Source organism: Nicrophorus vespilloides, unplaced genomic scaffold (genome assembly GCF_001412225.1).
Source record: "Nicrophorus vespilloides isolate i.1.1-1 unplaced genomic scaffold, Nicve_v1.0, whole genome shotgun sequence".
Classification (NCBI taxonomy): Eukaryota; Metazoa; Arthropoda; class Insecta; order Coleoptera; family Silphidae; genus Nicrophorus; species Nicrophorus vespilloides.
In genome coordinates this window covers 153,857-177,423 of record NW_017097462.1, presented here as the reverse complement: position 1 = coordinate 177,423, position 23,567 = coordinate 153,857, and the positions used below count along the sequence as shown (strand labels likewise).

At 27.9% G+C, this 23,567-nt stretch overlaps 2 protein-coding genes across 2 annotated transcripts; both read left to right on the top strand.

The window, feature by feature from the left end:
- Positions 1-326: 326 nt before the first annotated feature.
- Positions 327-9,346, top strand: LOC108560173 (the record flags this gene model as incomplete). Its single annotated transcript, XM_017917623.1, has 4 exons — positions 327-413; positions 7,108-7,284; positions 7,350-7,544; positions 7,598-9,346. Coding segments are annotated over 4 exons (2,111 nt in total), but the record flags the coding sequence as incomplete, so codon positions are not given.
- Positions 9,347-17,441: 8,095 nt separating this feature from the next.
- Positions 17,442-20,546, top strand: LOC108560176. Its single transcript, XM_017917626.1, has 3 exons — positions 17,442-17,512; positions 19,614-19,768; positions 20,083-20,546. Exons 2-3 carry the CDS (start codon positions 19,622-19,624, stop codon positions 20,224-20,226), a joined length of 291 nt encoding a protein of 96 aa, XP_017773115.1. The 5' UTR covers positions 17,442-17,512; positions 19,614-19,621; the 3' UTR covers positions 20,227-20,546.
- The last annotated feature ends 3,021 nt before the right edge of the window (positions 20,547-23,567 follow it).

Below are 23,567 nucleotides of genomic sequence, written 5' to 3'. Positions count from 1 at the left end.
AGAGACCCAAGGGCTTTCGCAGAAAGTATTTCAATTTAAAATTTCACGAGCTGCCCCGGGAGTTCGCGTTATTGCCGTCCTAAATCAAAAATGAATTATTTATAGCCTCTTCTCCATCTGGATTAATATTGCAGGAACAGAAAGAGGAATAAAAAATATTACGAACACATATGAATAGAGACAGAATTGCCATCAATTTAATTAAGTTTATTCGTATTTAATTAACCATCGACTTTCACTCCTCGCCATTTCTTTTCCCAGTTGAAAAAGAAGAAAAAAAAAACAGCACCCGATCGAAAATATTAACGATTATATAACTGTTACAGGTCCGACGCTGCAGAGAACCAGGCGGGAAATTTACCCGGAAATCGAGCCGGAGAAAGCGCAGGAGGTGGCGTCCCAGCAGCCACAAGGTAAATAAATCCTCTCGTTATCCAACGGCACGCGAATATCGAAGAAACGCAAAAATCCGAGCATCATGAAATTACATAAAAAAAATTAGATGGAATCGATGTCGCTTTTACTTTCTTCAAATAATTAGCCATCTCCGGTTACGTGATTTATATATATATAGAAATGCATGATGCAGGCATCATAAACTATTCGTTATTGACCGCTAATTGAAATTAATCCATGAAAGCGATCGAAACTGCTGCACATACACAAGCAAAACTAGTTACGTACGATCCGATACGTCCGCGAATGGACATCAAATCGATTCCGTTCATTACGAATTCGCTAAAACCGGGCTTGCGGTTTCAGCATTGTTAAAGTTATTTCGAGAACAACTCACCTTCATCATCGAATTATTTTTTTATTTATAAATGTATACATAGACGTGAACTATATTCATTTGAAATCACGAGGTTCACTTATTGAATATCAAAGTTTGTCAGTGCTAAACTTATTACAACATTATTAATTCTAAAAGGAATTAGTCATTCGTCGATCTATCAAAACTTTGATTATTGTGCGTATTTTCTGTTATAACTAGATAATAATCAAACCGTTTTCAGACACGTGACCGTTAATAATGAATTAATTACTGAGATGTAATTTCCTGTTTGATTCATAACAACGTCGATAAATTAAAAAAGACCAATTGAATACTAATTATAAAATTACTATTGTTATTTACTCATTTAATTTTACATCATAATTCATCTAAAATTACAATAAAAAAAAGTTTAAAAAGTCATACGTTCATAAAAACCAAGAAAACTTAATGTTATGTAAACAAGTTTTCAAGTATTTTGACTACAAGTCATTAAATTTGACTTCATTGACAAGACTACATTAATATAACAAAAAACTGTATTCTTTATAAATTTGCAAATTTTGTCTTTAAGATAATCATTATAAATATATCATTCAATTATAAAAAAATATGAAAAATTGTTAAAGCCTACAAAATTTATATTTTTTATATTAATATTTTTATTGATGAATGAGTTGAAGAAATGCATCGAAATGCAAGGTAATAGTATTAAAATTTGTTGATTACTGTCATTTTGATGAATGCGTTTCTCGTGGAATGCAGTTAATTGCTAAGAAGTGGCTTAGTCTCAAAATTTAGAAGCAATAAACTATGTTGTCACGTATTTTCATAAGCCGCTTAACTGTTATTGATTACTTAAGACATTTTTATTTAAAATCAAGTCTAAGAAAACTCAAAGGCTTATATTCATTAATTTATTTATTTTAACAGATATATATCCAACAAATTAAATTAATGTTTAATTATAATAAAATAATTAAAATATTAATTAATAAAGCAAAAAAAAAATATTATGAAAAAAATAATTTTATTTATAAAAATTAGGACAATCAAAATTTGCTGTATCTGAATTGAACAATGTAAAATGAATAAAAGTAAATGTATTAATAATATGATAACCGTTCATTTCTAACACATTCTCTCTTTTAGTCAGCGAGTTTTGTTGCTTCAATTCGGTAACAGTAACACATCGGCAACTAATTATATTAATGTTTTGGCAGAACATTAGGAAGTCCAGTTTCGTACACACTTTTTCCTCGCCGTGATCCGAATCAGAAATGGATTCAAAAGCGAACGAGCGTAGCAATTGAAATTTAAAGGAATTTAAACAAAAATAAAATCAAATAAAATTGAAATTAAAATAGTTCAAGTTAAATGCCAGAGAAAAGAAGCAACAATTTTAATTTAATAAATTAATTAAATTATTGATTAACAACAGGATATTAGAGGTCAAAATTTAAATCGAAAAAAAAAAGAAGAAATGAAAGGATTTTAGGACAAAGCAGAACGAGATATACTTTTTGATTTTTTTTAGTCGCTTGACAACAACCCACACTTGAAAGTCTAAAAGATGACAAAAATTTGGTTTGGTTCAAAATCCATGTATATGATTATCAATTGAAAAACGAATGCGAATTTAATGGATATTATTGTTTATCTTTAAACATTTCATGTTGTATAATTAGTATGTGATTATGTAAACGTAGAAATGATGATTAATAGTAATAGTTCTTCAATTCACGACTTAGGAAGTTACGATCTTCGGGTCTATATCGACAACCGAAAGACTGTCTATTGAAATCCCGACTGTATCTAAATCCCAACGTTCGAAATCTCGACTATATCAAAATCTCGACAACCATATTCCCGACTGTATCAGAATCTCGACAACCATAATCCCGACTATATAGAAAATTTTTACAATAACATTGTGTCACCTTGCGCTACAGTTGTATTATTAATAACAATAAATTATTATTATTCATAATAAACCTTAACATTATGAAATAATCTCAAATACAATTAGATTATTAATTGTTATTATTTATTATTAATAACAATTTAAAAGTATAGTCGGGATTTTGATACAGTTGGTATTATGGTTGTCGGGATTTTAATATAGTCGGGATTATGGTTGTCAAGATTCTGATACAGTCGGGAATATGGTTGTCCAGATTTTGATATAATCGGGAATATGGTCATCGAGATTTCGATAGTCGGGATTTCGAACTTAAATTCCCGACGTTGACGGTATTGACAGTATTTCATTTGTCGGTCTTGCGATTGCCACCGACGATCTTCATTATAAAGATACATAATGTAAATTAATATTATATAATCTTTTGGCAACTTCGAATTTGACATTTCAGTAAATTTAGTTTCATAGACACTTTGTTTCAAATTCACTTACATAAATAAAAAAGAAAATCGAAAAAAAAAAATAATTTTAGGAAAAAGCAGAAGAAAACATACTTTTTAAAACTTTTTTTATTCGCTTCACACATGAAATTCTAAAATATGACATAAATTTGATTTGGTTCAAAGTCCATGTACATGATTATTTATGTTTAAAGATTTGAATCGTTAATAAAAATTAAGAAATTAGTTTTATTTTTAAACTTATAAAAATTATATTGTAACATTTTTAAATTAAACAAAAAAATTGAAAAAATATCTATGTTTCTAAAGTACTCATAAAAATTAGTAAATTTTAATTAGTTTCAATAATTCTTTAGTTGTACATTTATTCGTATTTTTTTTTTTGCATTTGGAGCACATTTTATTTTGGGACATGGGGTAATTTGTAAAAGCATTAGATTTTATGTGAAAAATCATTTATAACATTATTTATACATACATGATATTGAAATAACTTTAGGTAATTAGTATACAAAAAAATCAACAATAACAAATAAATTCAATTTGTGACGTTCTGATACGTGAAATGTCCCTAAAACTAATACAACTTTATAGTAAATTTGTAAATATTTAACCCTAAGTCACATTTATATCACTATTCAAATTATAAAGAGATGTGAAACAGTCTTGAATTCTTGTTGATACTTTAATTTTGTCTTTATATTGTCTACAAACATGATTTATTTTGTAATTGAAAAGACAAAGTTAGTATAAACCTAGATTTAAGTAATACTTTTGTATGTTTTAACGAAAAGAAAACTTGTATATTACTAATTATATATAAGAAAATTGATCCATTTTAGTAATCTAAATCACTATAATTCACGTATTATACAATTTAAGTTTAAAATTGCCTGACTTTACTAAAAAGTACCACATATTGCTGAAATTTAATAAAAAAATATAGGCAACTTAATATTAATGTGTTTTCAAAGAAATCCAAAGAAAATTCAGATAACACAGTGTTAAAATTAAAAAAAAAAATTGAATGGATATTCTTAGTTTCGATTGAATGAAATTAATAAATGATTACGAAAACAAAATATAATACAACGTTAATTACTTAAGTGAAAACCATCAATTTTCATTGACTGACAATTCGTTTCATTTGCATGGATGATGTACGATTAGGAATAAATAATTGATTGGAATTATGGTGGTGCAATCGGAAGCAATTTGAGTCCATTACGTGACATCTGGGACTTATTTTCGGTTTCGTGCGACGGTGGTACTACCCATGTTATGCGAATGTGTATGAAAGAATAAAATTGCTATTACCTAACAGCTTTCTATACGACACACGGCGGGTCGTTCAACCACCGAGAGTACAGAACGAACGAAAAAGAAAAAAGGACGACGACGAAAACGTTTGAAGAGGATTCAATTTGCATTTTATTAGAACCTAAACGATTTACCATTGCAAATGAACAATCGCCTCACGGGACAATGAAAAAAAAAACGTTAAATGAAATTGAGAACACTGGGTCTCTCCTCTCTCTCTCTCTTTCGAGCAATTTGAATTTGAAATTTTTGCAGCAAATCCAATTGCCTCCACACAATCTTCGCTTCATTGGTATTCCAATTTTATGCACTTTACTTCGTTACTACTTTCAAAAAATAAATATATAGAGAGAACACTCGTATTGGATTTTTTTTCATTTCTAAATCTTCCATTCTCATATCTGATACACAGAAATTATTAAGATTTCTTATTCTTCTACTCATAATTTCATTAAGATCTTGATTCTACAATGAAGTAATTTGTAATAACATTATTTGTTTCTTTTTTTTCACAAATTTTAATCGTTTCTGTTAATTTTGTCACGTAGTAAACTGAATTCAAAATGTAATCATTTAAAATGAAAAAAAAAATAACTATTTCATCTCATATTAAGTAAATGTTTTCTACTTAAAATATGTATATATATATAGAGAGAGAGAGAACATTTGTATTAGATTTATTAATGTAAATCTTCATTTCTCATATCTAATACACAGAAATTGTTAGCACTTACCCAATTTTCACGAAGGCAAAGATTCTTCTACTTATAACTACTCAAAATCTTCATTCTACATTGACGTAATTTGTAATAACATTATTTGTTTTTTTTTTGACAATTTTTAATCATGTCAGTCAATTTTGTTTCATAGGAAACTGGATTCAAATTTTATTAATTTATTGTTTTAATGTTGTTTCTATGGATATTCCTGGAAGTTGTAATCATTGCCACAAACAATAATGAAAAAAATATAATTATTTCATGTTATATAATTCATATGTGATTACGTAAAACTGATTATTTAAATGCATTTTTTAAGTAGCAAAACTGTAGAGAAAATTTAGATTTTTTTTTTCATTTGTGAATCTCCCATGTTTCGAAAAAAAATATACAGAACTTATTAAGACTTAATCTGTTATCATGATGATAATAATGATTCTTCTACTTATGACTTCATTACGAATCTTCATTCAATTTTGTAATAACATTATTTGTTTTTTTTACCAATTTTTAAGCGTTTCAGTCAAATTTGTTTAATAGAAAACTGGATTAAAATTATATTCAATTATTGTTTTAACGTCGTTGCTATGGATATGGTAAATTGTAACCATTTCCAACGAAAATGAAAAAAAAAAATAACTATTTCATGTTATATAATTTATATGTGATTACGTAAAACTGATTATTTAAATGCAATTGAAATGTTTTTTTTTAAGTATTAAAACTGTAATAATTTTTTTTTTCATTTGTGAATCTTCAATTCTCATGTTTCGAAAAAAATATATAGAACTTATTAAGACTTACTCTGTTATCATGATGATAATAATTATTCTTCTACTTATGACTTCATTACGACGGTTTTAACAATTTTTAAGCGTTTCAGTCAAATTTGTTTAATAGAGAACTGGATTAAAATTATATTCAATTATTGTTTTAACGTCGTTGCTATGGATATGGTAAATTGTAGCCATTGCCAACGAAAATGAAAAAAAATAACTATTTCTTGTTATATAATTTGCATGAGATTATGTAAACATATAAATGATTGTTAAGTTTGAAGTTTTGTACAAGAAATTTAGTCTCACCAAGCAATAGTTCTTCAATTCATGACTTAGGAAGTTACGATCATCATTATAAAGAAACGTAAAGTATAATAATATTATGTAATCTTTTGACAACTTCGACGTTTGAGTAAATTTTGTTTCATAGAGGCATAGTTTTAAATTAATTTACATAAATAATTTTCCTATTAATATACTTTAATAGTTTTAATTATTTTTAAAAAATAGTAACAGATTTTCGTGTATCTTATATAAATGTTCTTTAAATTTTTCATATATTAGAAATAACTTTGTAAAAGAAGTATAAGACTTATTGCGCAGTAATTATCGTTTAAAATGTTAAATAAGAAGTTAACTTCATCACTTTAGGCAGATATAAAATATAACAGTGTTATTTATTTGCTATTGACAAATTACATTATGTTTTATTATAGAAAACTAGATTAAAAGTATATATATTTTTTAAATACTGTTGTTATGGATATACGTTAAAGTTATAATCATTTTTTTTAATGAAAAGTAAAAGAAAATAAGATTTCCATCTTATAATATAAATGATATAACTGTGTTTACGTAAACGCAATTAATTTTATGCGGCGAAGATTGAATCTGGGTGTATGCAAGTCGTTTGTTTTCTTTATTTTCGTTTCTGTTCCGCCGTTGCGAAGATCATTTGCTTGAATAATATGTAATTTGTTACAAGGTGAAGCGTGGAGTACCGTGATTAAATGATGTTCGAAACTTGCTCGGCTGCGACAAATAACAAACTCTTGACGCCGGTTTTATCGCGTAATTGCGTAATGCTTATGATTACCTATGTTTCTGAAGATTGTTGTTGTTGTTGTTGCAGTATGCGTTGTCGGGGATCTGGTTTACGGGGCAGACGAACCTGTACCTGCAGATCAACCCTGCCTGAAGTGCAAATGTCAACCTCCTGGGGTTCATTGCGAAGCCACGAGATGCCAGAAGAAACCTGGATGCAGGGCTATTCATAAACCTAACACTTGCTGTCCAGATTACCAATGCGGTAAGTTTGAAAAAATTAAGTTTTTGGAACGATTACAATCTTTAACTTTTCAGCTTCTGTTTCAGAATGCATCCACGAAGGGAAGACTTATGGGAATGGGGAAAGGTTGGAGCAAAAGCCGGGGACCGAATGCAAAGTTTGTTATTGCCGTGGCGGTGAGGTGCAATGCGCTGAAGTTTCCTGTTACATAAGGAACGATTGCGAAGGTCGCCAAGTTCCAGGGAAATGTTGTCCCAAATACGACCATTGCCCTCCGAGAGGTTGTAAACTTAACGATAATTACGCGCTTTATACTAATTGAATGAATTTTTAGAGCCCTTGGGAGATAGGACGCAATACCCGATGGAGATCATCAATGCCACGAAAGAGGTGACGGCTGAGAACGAAATCAATGAAACTACAGAAGTGATTAAAGTGGATAAAGCTGTGCAAACTGAGACGCAGAAGATCACCATTCAGGAAATTATACCGGAAATCAAGGAGATCCCAATTACAAATTCACCAAAGCAAGAGATCGGTCAATTGATCGTGGAGGAGGCTATAAAAACGGAGAAGCTCAAAGAGATCCTCAACACATCTGAAAGCAACGAATTGGCTATTCCTGATGTCGAATCGGATTCCAGCGAAGTCGCAGAAGTGTACCAAACACCACCACCAGTTTTAGTGCGAGTAGGAGATCAACTCTTGTACTTCGACAAGGGAGAATTGATTAAGAACAAGGACGACTCAAGCACTCCATCAACTGTAATCACCATTATTGGTGCTGAAGGTTTGCAACGCGGATTTGAAGACAGCGTTGAAAACCATGAGATCCAAAAATTCGAAACCGATAATACCACGCACGAAACGACAAGTCAAGCTTCGAGCATAGCTTCAGAAACCACTCAGAATCCTGAAAATGTAACTTCAGTGATGGACGCAGTCCTAAACCCAAACGATACTTTGGAATTAATCGAATTGTCCGATAATTCAACTGATTTCAACGCTACCGAAAAACCACAGAAACCAACAACCGAAGAAACTACAATTCACGATACCAACCCTGAATATCCTCCACTTCCCGATGTGATGAGCCACATGCATATTGAAGACGATCATTTATTTACTGAAATTACTCAAAAATCAATGATTGAGGCTATCAGCCAACAAAACAATTCTGGAGCTAACTTAACCAGCTCCGAGATTTTAAGGAATATCCTAGTTAATCCAGCTGCGGCTTTACCTGAAAGCGTATTGAAGATTGTAGCCGAAAGCGATTTAGAAGACTTGGAGACTACAACCCCTGTGGAATTTGGAGAAGCTCTCACCATAAACGAGTTTTCGCAGAACAACTTGAAATTGCTCGCGGAAGAGCGTTTTGATGAATTGGTTTCCACGCAGAAATCCGTTGAGAGTTTGGAGGAGAGTACGAACTCCGGAACAGAGAACGCGAGCGTCGAGGAGGATATGAAATATTTCAACGTTTCCGATTTAGTGGAAATCCTACCGGGCGTAACGACGCAAACTGTGCGTAGTTTAGAAACTGAGTCTACTACTGAGAATTACAAGAAGAAGGAGGTGGAGATGGTCGATGTTGAGTTATTGAAGAGGAATGCGACGCACGAGGAAAACGCGAAGATAACTAAATTGAAGCGTGAGAATATGGAAGATGATAAGATTTTTGAAGAGTTGGATCGCGAGATCAGCTTGGTTGCTGGAGATGTTAAGGAGGGGAAGAGTGTGGATGAGGAGCAGAAGGAGGCGGAGAGTATTTTTAAGGAGTTGATGGGGGAATCCGAGTCTAGTACCACGAAGAAACCGTTGAATCTCCAAGGGAAGGAACGGGAATCCGCAGTGCTTCAGAAGGTGAGCGAGGCCATAGCAAGGCATCCTCTGCGGGATAACAGCAAGCAATCCTTGGATTCGAGAATCCTGGGCATCTTGAAGGACTTTTTCAACACGCACTACAGATCTTACAAGAATTGAAGTCATTATTAATATTAACGATAATCGTCTTAGCATTTAACGTATACATATATACATTTAGGATACTATTTCCTCTTTTATCTCTTTCTCTCCAATATATATATTATATAAATATATATGTAGAAAAAAAAATTGAAACGCACTAAGAAAGAAAGAAAGAAATTGCCATATAGTATTCCGTAATTTATTTCTCTTCTATGGCTATATTAGTGGTGAACCCTTCAAGATGAAATCGTTCCTAGATCTAAATAATCCAGTTCTAAACGTTTAATACAGATTAAACTATATAATATTTAATCCCATTTAGACCTTTATCACATTCTAGATCTACGAAAAGAAATTTAATTAAAATTAAAACAAGTAAAAGAAAAGTAAAATCCTCAGTACCTAATTACGATTAATTATTACTAATTATTATCTTAAAAAATACTGAAAGACTATATAAATTATAAGAAGATGTATAATAGATGTATTTTATTATTATTTTTTATTATTATTATTATTTTGTGTAAGTGATATGCGATTTATATTTATTTATTTTTTAACTAATTATTATTATTATTATATTATTATTACTTGTGTTTAGTCAAGGACAGAAGACATTAAGCGCCTTTAATTTCCTCATTTCTCGATCATTGTACTGTGTGTGTGTAAACACTACTTTTTTTTCTCATTCAATAAACATTATAAATGTTTTAAATAAATTTAATTTTTTATTGAATAAAAAACAACCTTTTCCTCAATATTTAATGAAAATATAATTTATACTTTACTTGATTTAACAATCAAATTTATTATTTCTAAATAGTTCAAAATTCAAAGTATTATAAATAAGATTTACTATCTTATTTAATTACTACCTAATTATAGAAAAAAATCTTGAATGATTAAAATTTCCTTTTACGACTTCTTTTTCAAATCTCTATAGTTTTGTTGAAAAACTCAAATAATCAATAAATAAATTAATTTAATTTTAATAAACTAATTCATGACTTACCTCATGAATATTATAAAAAAAATTTGTTTTTGGCACTACATGAACAATTACTTATATAAGTTACTTGGCAAACATCGTTTAAATATATATATTTTTAAGGTTCAAATTACCAATGTTTCCTGTCTATGATTATTTTTGAATGGTGATAACATTGTCATTATTTATAAATACATTATTTTATTCAATAATTATAAAATTTATTTTATAAAATCGTGCAAAACAAAACACATAATTCGTTCAAAAGGAAGGAATATGTTCAATTTATCTGTAAATCATGCGAATTGATGTAAAGAAGATAAAGAAGAAGAAGTTCAAGATATGTTCACTATAATCGTGTGAAATGAGATAAAGATTAAAACCGTGTAAAACGAAACCGTGTAAATCAAGAGATGAGTTTACTAATGATTGTCAACCTATAGAACGACAGCCAACTAACAAATTTCTTATTGGTGAAAATTCTATTGGGAAAAGATTATCAAAAACTTAAAATAAATGTCAATAGATATAAGATTTACTTAATGTTCACAAGAATTAATATGAAGTATTCTATATCAGCGTTTCTTAACCACATAAACCACATAAACCAATCGGTGGCAATCGCAAGCCCGTCAACCGAAATCCCGACGTTCGAAATCCCGACTATGTCAAAATCCCGACTACCATAATCCCGACTATATAGAAATCTCTACGGTGTCTTTTATTATTATAAATTTTTACAATAACATTTTTATGTTAGTCGGGATTTCAATATATTCGGGATTTCGTTATAGTCGGGATTTTAATACAACCGGGATTTCGAACGTCGGGATTTCGATACACTCAGGATTTTGAATGTCGGGATTTCAATAGACGGTCTTTCGGTTGTCGAGCTTGCGATATAGACCCAAACCAATATATATGTTTGTAGTCGTACATTTGTTTATAATATAACCTTAAAAGTACCTATGAGTATTTTACAAGTTTTTCCATTTGACGTAAGGTGACATCTGTCATGTGTTTCGATCATAATCCCGACAGTGTCGAGATTTCGTTATAGATTTCGACCTATACTATACTACAACTTATAATTTATTGATTTATTATAAAACATAAAATTCTGAAGTTAAGTAACATATTTGAATCTAAGAAGTTTTTTAGTTATGTTTTGTGACAATGATTCAAAATTATTAGTTAAATCTCTATGTTCTTCTATAAAACTAAGTTTGATATCGATGAATATAATCGAAAATACAAATAAATTTAAAAATATTAGTAATTTTAGATTTTCATTCAATACATAGAAAATATATTTTCAATTTATCTAAAAAAAAATCTTTGGAATCAAATTTTCTGTAGTTCAAAGAAAATATATTTTGTTGTAACTTTTTACCATTTCTATTTTGGATTCAATACTGAAAAGTTTAAACTTCATCATTCAACAAATTTTGTAATGTATAATGGTTGATTTCTAATGTCCATTGAAGCCACTTACATCATTTGTTGAAGATACAATATATTGGTCAGAGATACGCGAAAATGCGGAGTTTTCATTGCTGCAATCGCGCCAATTCGGCTCAAAAGTGAAAGGGCTTCTGCACGTAATGATGACATTTGTTTTTACAACTCGCCTTTTAATGTGCACTTATCCACTATTTCTAAATCTTAAAAACAAACAAACTAACAACAACAACAAAAATGAATTAGAGCCTCGACAATGTATGATATAATATGATCAAATTTGCAGTTACGAAACATCACAAAGCAAACGTTATTCTCAAACAAGAGACAATCCAAACTTCTCTTCGTCAAAAAAAAATAACAGAAGAAGCAAAATAGAAAAATAAATCGTCGAAACTTTCGCTCGCACGAATTTGCAAAAGAATATTGTGCAAAATGGAAATCGAAGACGAGATTCTACTTCTGGATGAGGATTCGCGTGTTGTTCTTCATTTATTGCGTAACCCGATGAGTTGCGTAAAGATAACAGCAGATACGATTATTCCTTATTGTTAATTAGACTCGTAATCATTGTAGACGACTATTGATTTCGTGCATTATTCAAGCCTCTGCGACGAATGAAAAGCGAGTTTTCGAGTCGTGTCGGAATGCGAAGGAAGACACTTTCATTCAGACTCTCTTCTTCGACCGCTTCCATTTCTCATCCACTTCTTCGGATGCTAAAGACTCGTTATTTCCTCTTCTTATTCTTATTACGAAGATAATACGATTTACGCAATTTTAGGGCGTTTTTTTTGTGCAGAATCAGTGATGCGTTTTTTATTTTGACGCAACGAAAATTGAAGTTTCGAAGTGAAAGTCGCCTGCTTTTTAGTCTACATGCACACACATATTTATATGTATATAAATAAAAAAGAAAAACACAAAAAAAACTTTCTGTTCTTCGACTAAATCGAATGCAAATGAAACAATTAATAACGTTTATGTACACTGTATGTGTAATTTCCCCTGTGCGTTATGTCACATATATCATCCTGTTACTGCTTTCATCGTACGTTGTTGTGTTTGTAATCATTAAAAAAAATTATAGTGATTTTAAAGTAATAAAAATCTTTATTATTTCCACATAAAAATTAGGAGTTTCAGGAAATTGGTGATGCAAGATAGTTTATAATTATTACCTTGTAGGTTAATTAAAATATTCTAAACACAGATAGTAAAAAACGAAAACGGAAATCCTTTCTTAACTCATTATTTCAATTAAATTTACTTATATAATCATGAATTCTTTTTTTTTAATATGTTCATTGTTTTATTGAAATAAAATCGAAAAAAATATCATTATTCAAATCAATCAATAAAAAATGTCATTTTTGTTACATAAAAATTAGGACTTTCAAGGAGAGAATGATGTGAAATACGGAAGTTTATTAGGTTAATTAAAATATTCAAAACATTGATAGTAAAATCGAAAACGGAAATCCTTTCTTAACTCATTATTTCGATTAAATTTACTTATATAATCATGAATTCTTTTTTTAATTTGTTCATTATTTTATTGAAATAAAAACAGACATAAAATGTAATTTTTGACACATTCAAATGAATCAGGACTTTCAAGGAGAGAATGATGTAAAATATGGAAGTTTGTTAGGTTAATTAAAATATTCAAAACACTGATAGTAAAAAAGAAAACGGAAATCCTTTCTTAACTCATTATTTCATTTAAATTTACTTATATAATCATGAATTCTTTTTTTTAATTTGTTCATTGTTTTATTGAAATAAAAACAGACATAAAATGTCATTTTTGACACATTCAAGTCAATCAATAAAAAATGATATTTTTGTTACATAAAAATTAGGACTTTCAAGGAGAGAATGATGTGAAATATGGAAGTTAATTATAATATTCGAAACACTGATAGTAAAAAAGAAAACGGAAATCCTTCCATAACTCATTATTTCATGTAATTTTACTTTTATAATCATATTTTTTTTATTTGTTCATTGTTTTATTGAAATAAAAATGAAAAAAATGTTATATTTGACACATTCAAATCAATCAATAAAAAATGTCATTTTTGTTACACAAAAATTAGGACTTTCAAGGAGAGAATGATGTAAAATATGGAAGTTTATTAGGTTAATTAAAATATTCAAAACATTGATAGTAAAAAAGAAAACGGAAATCCTTTCTTAACTCATTATTTCAATTAAATTTACTTATATAATCATAAATTCTTTTTTTTATTTGTTAATTGTTTTATTGAAATAAACACAGATATAAAATGTCATTTTTGACACATTCAAATGAATCAATAGAAAATGTTATTTTTGTTACATAAAAATTAGGACTTTCAAGGAGAGAATATTGTAAAATATAGAAGTTTATTAGGTTAATAGAAATATTCGAAACACTGATAGTAAAAAAGAAAATGGAAATAATTTCTTAACTCATTATTTGAATTAAATTTACTTATATAATATGATTTTTTTTTAAATTATTCATTGTTTTATTGAAATAAAAACAAATAAAAAAATATCATTTTTTGACACATTCAAATCAATCAATAAAAAATGTCATTTTTGTTACATAAAATTGACTTTCAAGGAGAGAATGATATAAAATATGGTAATACAGAAATCATTTCCAAGGTCAACTCATTACTTCATTTAATTAAATTTGATTAAATTCACTTACGTTATTATAATGGATTTAAAAAAAGTTTATTGTTTTATTCAAATCAATCAATAAATAAATGTCATTTTTTACAAATTAAAATTAGAACGTTCAAGGAAAAAATTAAGTATGGACGTTAATTAAAATATTTTAAATGAAAAAATCAATAATTAATTAAACGAAAATCTTTTCTAAAGTCAAGTTATTGACTCATTACTTAATTTAAAATTAGATTTGCTTACATAATCATTGATTTTTTAAATTAGTTTATTTCTTCATTCAAATCAATACAAAAACAATGTCATTATTGACACATACATTTTCTTTTTTATTTTCAAGCAGAGAATGACGTGAAATATGTAAGTTTATTGGATTAATAAAACTATTTTAAATGAATAAAACAGAACTCTTTTCTAAAGTCAAGCTATTGATTGATTACTTAATTTAATATTAAATACACTTACATAATCATAATTGATTTTTATTTATAATTTTTAATGTTTTATTCAAAACATGTCATTTTTGACATAAATGAATAAAACAGAACTCTTTTTTAAAGTCAAGCTATTGATTGATTACTTAATTTAATATTAAATATACTTACATAATCATAATTGATTTTTATTTATAATTTTTAATGTTTTATTCAAAACATGTAATTTTTGACACATTAATAGTAGGACTTTCAATGGAAGAATGATGTGAAATTTGGAAGTTTATTGGGTTAATAACAAGTTAATGACTGATTACCTCTTTTTCTAATAAATTTACTTATAAAGGGTGTCCCAAAAAATAACGCAAGATTTGAATTTGCCGCCATTTGTGCAGTAAAGTCTTAGCAACCCCAAAAAAAATCATAATCTGAAGATTGAAAACTGTGTTTTCTATTTAATTCTTGCGTTAATTTTGGGACACCTTTTATAATCATAAAACAAAGAAATTTTTTGAGTCTTAATTTTTCTGTATCAATAATACTACTTTTTATTGATTCATGTGAAGAAAACTGTTTTTTATTGATTGATGATATGAGTAAAACAATAAACGAATTTAAGAAAAAAATGATGATTATATAAGTAAATGTCATTTTTGACACATTCAAATTATGACTTTTAGGTACAGAATGAAGCAAATTACGGAGAGTTAGTAGATTAATTAAAATATTTTAAATGAAGAAAGTAATAATGAATTAAACAGAAATCCTTTCTAAAGTCTCATTTCTTATTGACTCATTACTTAATTTATATTTCATTATCGTCTTTTTAATTCTCTTTATGAAAGTATATTTTGTTTTGTTAATATCAAAGATTTTTATAATCAATTCAATTATTTTATACCACTTGATTAATGTACTTTTTAATAAATTAAATACAATAAAAACTACCTTTTTTATTCAGAAGCTTTTGGAAGAAGTTTTGTATTAAATTTACTTATATTATTAATTTAATTTAAATTGCTTAATTGAAATCACTTTATGTAATGGAATTACAAGAGAACTTTGTAATGCAATTGAAAAAAAGGGGGATTGTTAAGTGAATCTAATAAGTTTGAATAATGTTAGTTGCGGTAGATCTAAAGTAGATTTGAGGTGGAAGGAAATTGGAAACGAGAGGGCTGAGCACGAGTTGATAAAGTTCTCGATTCAAATGGATTACAGTTTGTTGGACAGTTTCAGGATTTCACTCGAAATTGGGACTTAACGTTAATGCCCATTTCCAATGGAATATAAAGTTAAAGTACTCCTGCATTAATTCATACAATTAATATTATTTGAATTATCTAGTATTAATTCATACTACAAATTGGTTTTCTTTAATTACAAAAAAAAAAAAAAATTTAACTTCTTAAGGAAATACCGAAAATTGGTAAATTAATTTCAGAATAGAAACATAAAGTCTTATAATTATTTTTGGAATTACTTATTAATAGGTAAATGTTAAATATTCTTATATTCATAGCTTAAACGAAATTTTCATTGAAATTTCATATATAAATTAGTGCAATTATTGTAGTTATCTGAAATATTCACCAAATTGATGAAATTGTTAAATAAATGGCAAAGATGAGAAGTTCATTTCTATACATATAATAAATAAGAAAATATTCGTATGTTTAAAGTTTAAACGAAATTTATTGAATTATTATTAGAAAGTCCGAATCATCGAAGAGCCGGTCACGACGTACCTTCTTATAGTTCTTAAAGTTTACTGCTACTTTTCTGTTTGTCCCATATAAACACTAAAGGAATTGTTTAAATCAAAATAGTAACATTTTCAATTTATACAAATTTACACAATAATTTGGTTTTCTATATAATTTTAATTTTGTGATATTGTTAACATTTTTCATTTAATTGCAGAAATTTGACAAAATTCTATCTTTCCTATAAGTTTTTACCTTCACGTTCATGTTTGAACAAAAATTTATTAATTTTAATATGACCAAATTATTATTTTTCTTTATTGAAATTGAAATTGAAGAAAATAATTGTACTATAATGAAATATAATTAATTTAATAACTTTATTATTGAGTTTGAATTAAAAAAAATAATTATGAAAGTAAAATAATCGAATGGAAGTAAATTAAGTTAAGGTTTTGATTACTTGAATAAATATTATTAATGTAAAGTTTGGAATTTACCTTTACAAATTAAATATTGTTTGGATATTTAAAATTCAAAAAAAATGATGTTAATAGATTGATTTCTAATTAATGCGAGACGCTACAAAACTTCTTTAAGAAAACAGAGTTTCTCGTTTTCAACGTTTGTTATTTTAATTATATTTTTTTTTTTTATTCGAGTATACAAATTGATGTTTGATTCAGGTCACAGAAGTCTACGGAATCAAATGCAATACGTGATTTGTGTGTGTACGTATGATTGCTGGTTCTTTTCTTTTGTGTGGTCTTCGAATAAGTTGTTTTTTTCTTATGTTGTGGGACAAGGAAGAAAAAAAAGGAGGTTTTCGCCGATCTTAGATGGTTCTTTTCTCGTCTCGTCTCGAAATGTGTCCAAAAAAGAAATGGAAAGGGGGAGATGGATGTTTACACGGTGGGGCCACTTATATAAGGAAGGCGAAGAGGAACGCGCGCGATTGTTTGTTACGTGTGATTTCAGTTGCTACGTTATATCGACGGAAATATCAGGTAAATAATACTCAAAGTCATACATTGTTCCTATATTGCACATACACATTTATTACTTTTTTTGTTATAACTCATCATATTTTCAAGTGTTTTACGAAATATTTTGCTCATTGCAGCTGATTTATTTACATTTCTTTGATTTTATGGAATATCCACTTTTACTTGCTAATTACCAGTTATTACCGAGAGTAAAAGTATTTCGCAATGGAAACACGAGATTCGAAAGTTATTTTCCCCAATCTTTACTACAGATAAATATATTAAATTGTAAACTAATACTAAACTACCAACGATTCTGTTTATTCCAACTTGATGAATAATTCACTAAACAATGAACAATGAATTGCAAATGTTTTATGCTTGAATGCAGTATTCTAACTACAATTTTTCCATCAAATATTCAAGTAATTATTACATAATTTTTTTTGTAAAATTATTTTTTTGTACATGTTTTATGTCTCAGTTTGCTTTTGTTGAATTATTATTATTTGTAACAAAAAATAAAATTGTATAAATATTTAAAGAAATATAATCATATTCGTTTATTCTCTCAATTTTCTTAGTCTTTTTTTTCAATATAAATAATTCCACTTTTGCTTTCTTGAACTTTTATTTACTGCATGAACTGAGATTCTGTAAACTTCTTAGTGTTAATCTTATTTTTTTTTTCTCATTCTGTTGAGAATTTCTTTTGGTTTCTTGAACTTTTATTTACTGCATGAATTAAGATTCTGTAAACTTCTAAGTGTTATTTAATTTTTTGTTTTCATTGTAATGAAAATTTCTTTTGGTTTCTTGAACTTTTATTTATTGCATGAACTAAGATTCTGTAAACTTCCTAGTGAAAATCTTATTTTTTTCTCATTCTTTTGAAAACTTCCTAAGATTGTCAGATTGCTATATGTTTCCTTTTTACTTGTCTTTTTGAATGTTTTTTTTACTAACATTGTGTAAATTAATTACAAGTGTAAATTAAAAAAAAAATATGTAAACGTTTGATTAACTTTTTGAAAATCTTCTGGTTTTATTAGATTTCTATATGATTTCGTTTGCTTTTGTTTTTTTTTCTTTACATTTTTATTTAGTAATATTGTAAACATTTTTCATTTAATTGCAGAAATATGACAAAATTTTATATTTTCAATATGTTTTATATCTCTTTTATATTGTTGAACTATTGCATTAACCAAGATTATGTAAACACTTTAATTGCAAATGTTTATTTTATAAACTACATAAGACATTATTTAGAAAACATCAAAACTATATCAGAATTAGTTTGTTACTTTTAATTGATTTTATTTCCTTTTTTTATACATTTTACATGTATAAAATTATGTAAGCAGTTTATGTAGTTTGCAAGTATTTCAATATTAAAAACTATATCAGAATACATTTATTAAAGGTTGAATTTTGGAAAACTTTATTTTATTTCTTTTCTATATGTTTTATACATCTCTTTTATATTGATGAACTAATGCATGAACTAAAATGATGTAAACTCTTTATGTAATTACAAATGTTAATTTTATAAACTACATAAGAAATTATTTAGAAAAACATCAAAACTATATCAGAACACATTTATAAAAGGTTCAAATTTTGAAAACTTGATTTTATTTCTTTTCTATATGTTATACATCTATTTTATATTGAAAAACTAAGATGATGAATATTCTTTATTTAATTGCAAATGTTAATTTTATAAAGTACATAAGAAATTAGTTAGAAAAACATCAAAATTATAACAGAATTAGTGTAAATTTTATAAACTTCTATATTTGATTTTTTTTTCTAATACATTATACATGTATACTTGTCAAATCATTACATGAACTAAGATTATGTAAACTCTTTATTTAATTGCAAATGTTAATTATATAAACTACATGAGAAATTAGTTAGAAATACATCAAAACTGTAAGAATTAGTTGTTTTGGTTTTATTTCTTTTCTTATACATTTTACCTCTATAATTTTTGAACTATTACATGAACTAAGATTATATAAACTGTTTATTTAATTGCAAATGTTAATTTATGTCTAAAATACATGAGAAATTAGGTGAGAAAAATAAAACATTATTATTTTTTGTGTTGTAGATTTCAAAATGCAACGGGCAATCTGCATTGCGTTTTTGGCTTTAATCGCTCTGGCTTCGGCTTATCCACAGAAGGAAGGAGGTGTCTACACCAACGAGGCCATCCGCCAAGCTCAGAACACCTTCCTCATTCCTAAAGATGCCCAGATCCAAAAGGTCGGTTAACTCTTCATACGGAGTATAAAAAGCGTACATTTCGAAAGGGATTACGCAACGACGAACCAAAAAAAAAGCAGTACAATCAATTTCGAGAAAGGAATGAACAAAAAAAAAAGGATATATATTGTATGAAGACGTAGGTGAAAGATTCGTCGTTGCGCAATGCTCCATAGTAATCTTCTTATAATTATAGCCTACTTTATATGAAAGTGATGATTTTACATTATGAAATTCATTGTAGGAATCTTATTTATTTATGTTGATTTCCTTTTTTTTTTGGATTTAGTTAAGTGATTGTTATGTTCTTTAAGGTCCAAGAGGGAATTGAGATCGGAGCCTACGAGGGAATTCCCGGAAACCAGAAGATAAACTTGTTCGAGATCCTGGGAGATCAATTCCCAGCTGAGGTCGTCAACAACTTGCAGCAGCAGGTCGATCAGGTCGGAAACCACTGAGCTTCTCCCACCTTTTTTTTGACGAAGAAAACACAAAACGTGATATTACTTCCCATTTCCTCTACTTCTTCGCTCTCTTCAACACTGATTTCATTTCATACTTCAACCTACGCACTTTTCTCTCCACAACAACAAAAAACACAATTCTTTCAACTCTCTCTCTCATCTTTATTCTAGTCGCACCAAATTTCGATATTTTCTCTATCTCTGTCCCTGTCTTCCAACTGTCTCACTCTCTCTCTCTTTTTTGCACAACGATAAAAATAAAATGATAAAAAAAGCTTGATATTCTTCCTCGTCAAGTGCCAACTATGTTTCAAAGTGTTATTATTGTATACTTTATATATATTTTATTATTTAGCAATGATAACTTTGTAAAAAAATTTATTTTGTAAATAAACAATTTGAAAAGCTATGACATTCCGTTTTCCAATTCCATTTCCAAATACAATTAGAGGATTTGTACGGTGCATTTTAGTGAAAGTTGAACGCATCCTTGGCCTGTTCCTGTTTCCATCAAGACTTTCACTACGTCCAAGATGTTAAACAATTAACAGTCTGTTTTTTTTTCTTGTCGTCGTTGCTTCTATTGGAAATGTTTATCCAGTTTCAACACGAAGAGACGAATTCTATACTTCTTCGTCAATCGCTGAGGTTTTGAAACCAGTAAGAATATGCTAATTGGTTTTGGTTTTAGAATTAACATAAAAATTCGAAGTGTACTCTCTATAACTTATAACATTCAAATTTCAATATCAAAAGAATTTAAGTACATATTATTTCATTTAATAATTTATTAATTTTGAGCTATTACTTTTGTAGCATAAATAAACTACTTTCTTAATTTGTTTCCAAATATTAAAATTTACATTCAAAAACAATAATATATGCAACTCAAATATCGTCATTTTTCAATCATATATTTTTTAAATCAGAATGCCTTCAATGATTTAAAACAAAAGCAAGATCATTTATTGATATATAACTATATAGTAGACTGTAAATAATAGAAACGTAAGTTGTGAAATGCTAAAAAAATTATTGGTTTTCGAGTTAATAATGAAAATCCTAATCAAATTTTTCTAATTTCTACAACTTGTAGCATTCGTAAGTATGGCCAATTTACGCATTCATGAAATTGAACAAAAGTTACATAATTTTCATGTAATTAAGAAAAGTCGTGAAATCTTGTCGAATCTCAACGAAACAGCGATTTTTAAGAAAATTCTATTCACTTTTTTCCAATTTCTACAGCTCGTAGCAGGCGACTCGACGACAGCACAAAGATGCTAATAGTTTCGTTGGAAAGGTGAGATATTCAGCTTTAAATTGTCTGGTCGATGATTAAATTATCTCGCCAAATTGGATTGAGAATTAAATGAAAATGCTTGATTTTGATAACTTATAGTAGATGTACTGACCAAAGCACAATATCGGCTATTAGTTCATTGGATAGGTTATAGTTGTGTCTTTAATTTGCGTGTTTGATGGATTAATAAGCACGAGTGTTAATCGATTAATTTCAAAAAAACGTGAAGGTAGGTATTGCAGGATATTGAAAAAATAATAGTTAAATAAATAGTTATATTTATATATATAATATAAATTTTAATTTACAATTCTTAAGAATAATTCTTTCGGTTTCGTTGCTATAAAATACATTAATTTTGGTCAATTAATAAGAAAGTTATTAAGCTTAAGTTAAAAAAAAATAACTCTAGAAAAAACAGCGTTTTTGCATTATATAGATTTTTATTATTTTTTTTATTTTTTATTTTTAGATTTATATTTATATTATTTATTTTATTATTTATATATCCTAGTGAACAAAATATGAAAGATTAAAATTAATAATAAATCATATTTGTGTATTCTATAAAGCTCATTAATACATAATTCACAACAACAAAAATTAATTGGATTGAGAACGAAATTATAATGTTTAATTTTGATAACTTCTAGTAGATGCACAATGCCGGCCATTAGCTTATTGGAAAGGTTATCTCTTTAATTTGCGTATTAGATAGTTTAATTAGTACGAGTGGTAATCGATTAATTTAAAAAAAACGTGAAGGTATTGTAGCAAATTGAAAAAAAAAATGTTAAATAAATGGCTATGTTCATATACATTTGAAACTTTTAATTTACAGTTCTTAAGAATAATTCTTTCGCTTTCGTTTGCTATAAAATACGTTAGTTTTGGTCAATTAATAAGAAAGTTATTAAGCTTTAATGCGTTGGCGGATTTCGCGAATCAAAACGCAAGTCTCTCCACCTTGATTCTCGAAAATGCCAGAAAATTTAGATTTGCACTAGGAGACTATGACTAGCGAGGAGGTATCTGAGCTCCTAGCATCGGTCGTTCCTGATTAGTTGTAATTTGAAATTTTGAATTGTACGTTTGTGTGAGTGAGGAAAACCTTTCCCTGAACTTCACATTTCACTTCGAGCAAGTACTAATTGAACATGTAAACAGCCATCGATCACTAAAGTTATTTGTCTTCTGAAAACATACAACAGTAACTTCAACTAAGTAGGGACAATTCTGAAAATATTTTACATAAAACAATGTCTTCATATAAGAATGAGCATTAATTGTTAATAGTCATAAGGTAAGTAGTCAACAATCATCAGTACAATTGTTATTATTTTAGGTGGAGCTGATAGCAATCTAATGTATAGTTAAACGACCTTAAGTTCTCTAGAATGTGGAAAGCATTTTTTACTAGCAGTTTTCATTTGCAAATAGTGGAAACCTTAACTGCTGAATGTGACCAACAATATAACTTCATTAACAAGATGGATAACAACTATGAACCCTGTAGCACTCATGATTCTATTGTTGCTTCCTACATGATTCTTATAGACTGAAACGTTTCTGAATATTGCATTGATGCATTGTAAATACTGGAAAAACAAAAAATTTAAATTTCATGAAATTTCCAGAAAGACACTAAAAGTATTTTAAATAACTAACAATCTATATTTTTACTTATATTAATCTTTGTATATTTTAGATCAACATTCATGTTCAACATTCTTCGAGAAGCAAGTGCTTACAATATACAGACCATTTTTGAAAACGTTGTTTTCCAAACTGTCCAATACCAAAGTTTGATAATTAATTGTGACGAAGCTATGATAGCTACAAAACTGTATTTACATTCATTTTAATATCTTTATATTTAAGATCAATATTAATGTCCAAAACTCTTCTAAGAAATGGTGTATACGAAAATACAGGCCATTTTCAAAAACGTTGTTTTTCAAACTGTCTAATACCAAAGTTTGATAAATAATTGTGACGAAGCTGTGGTAATTACAAAACCTGTATTTACACA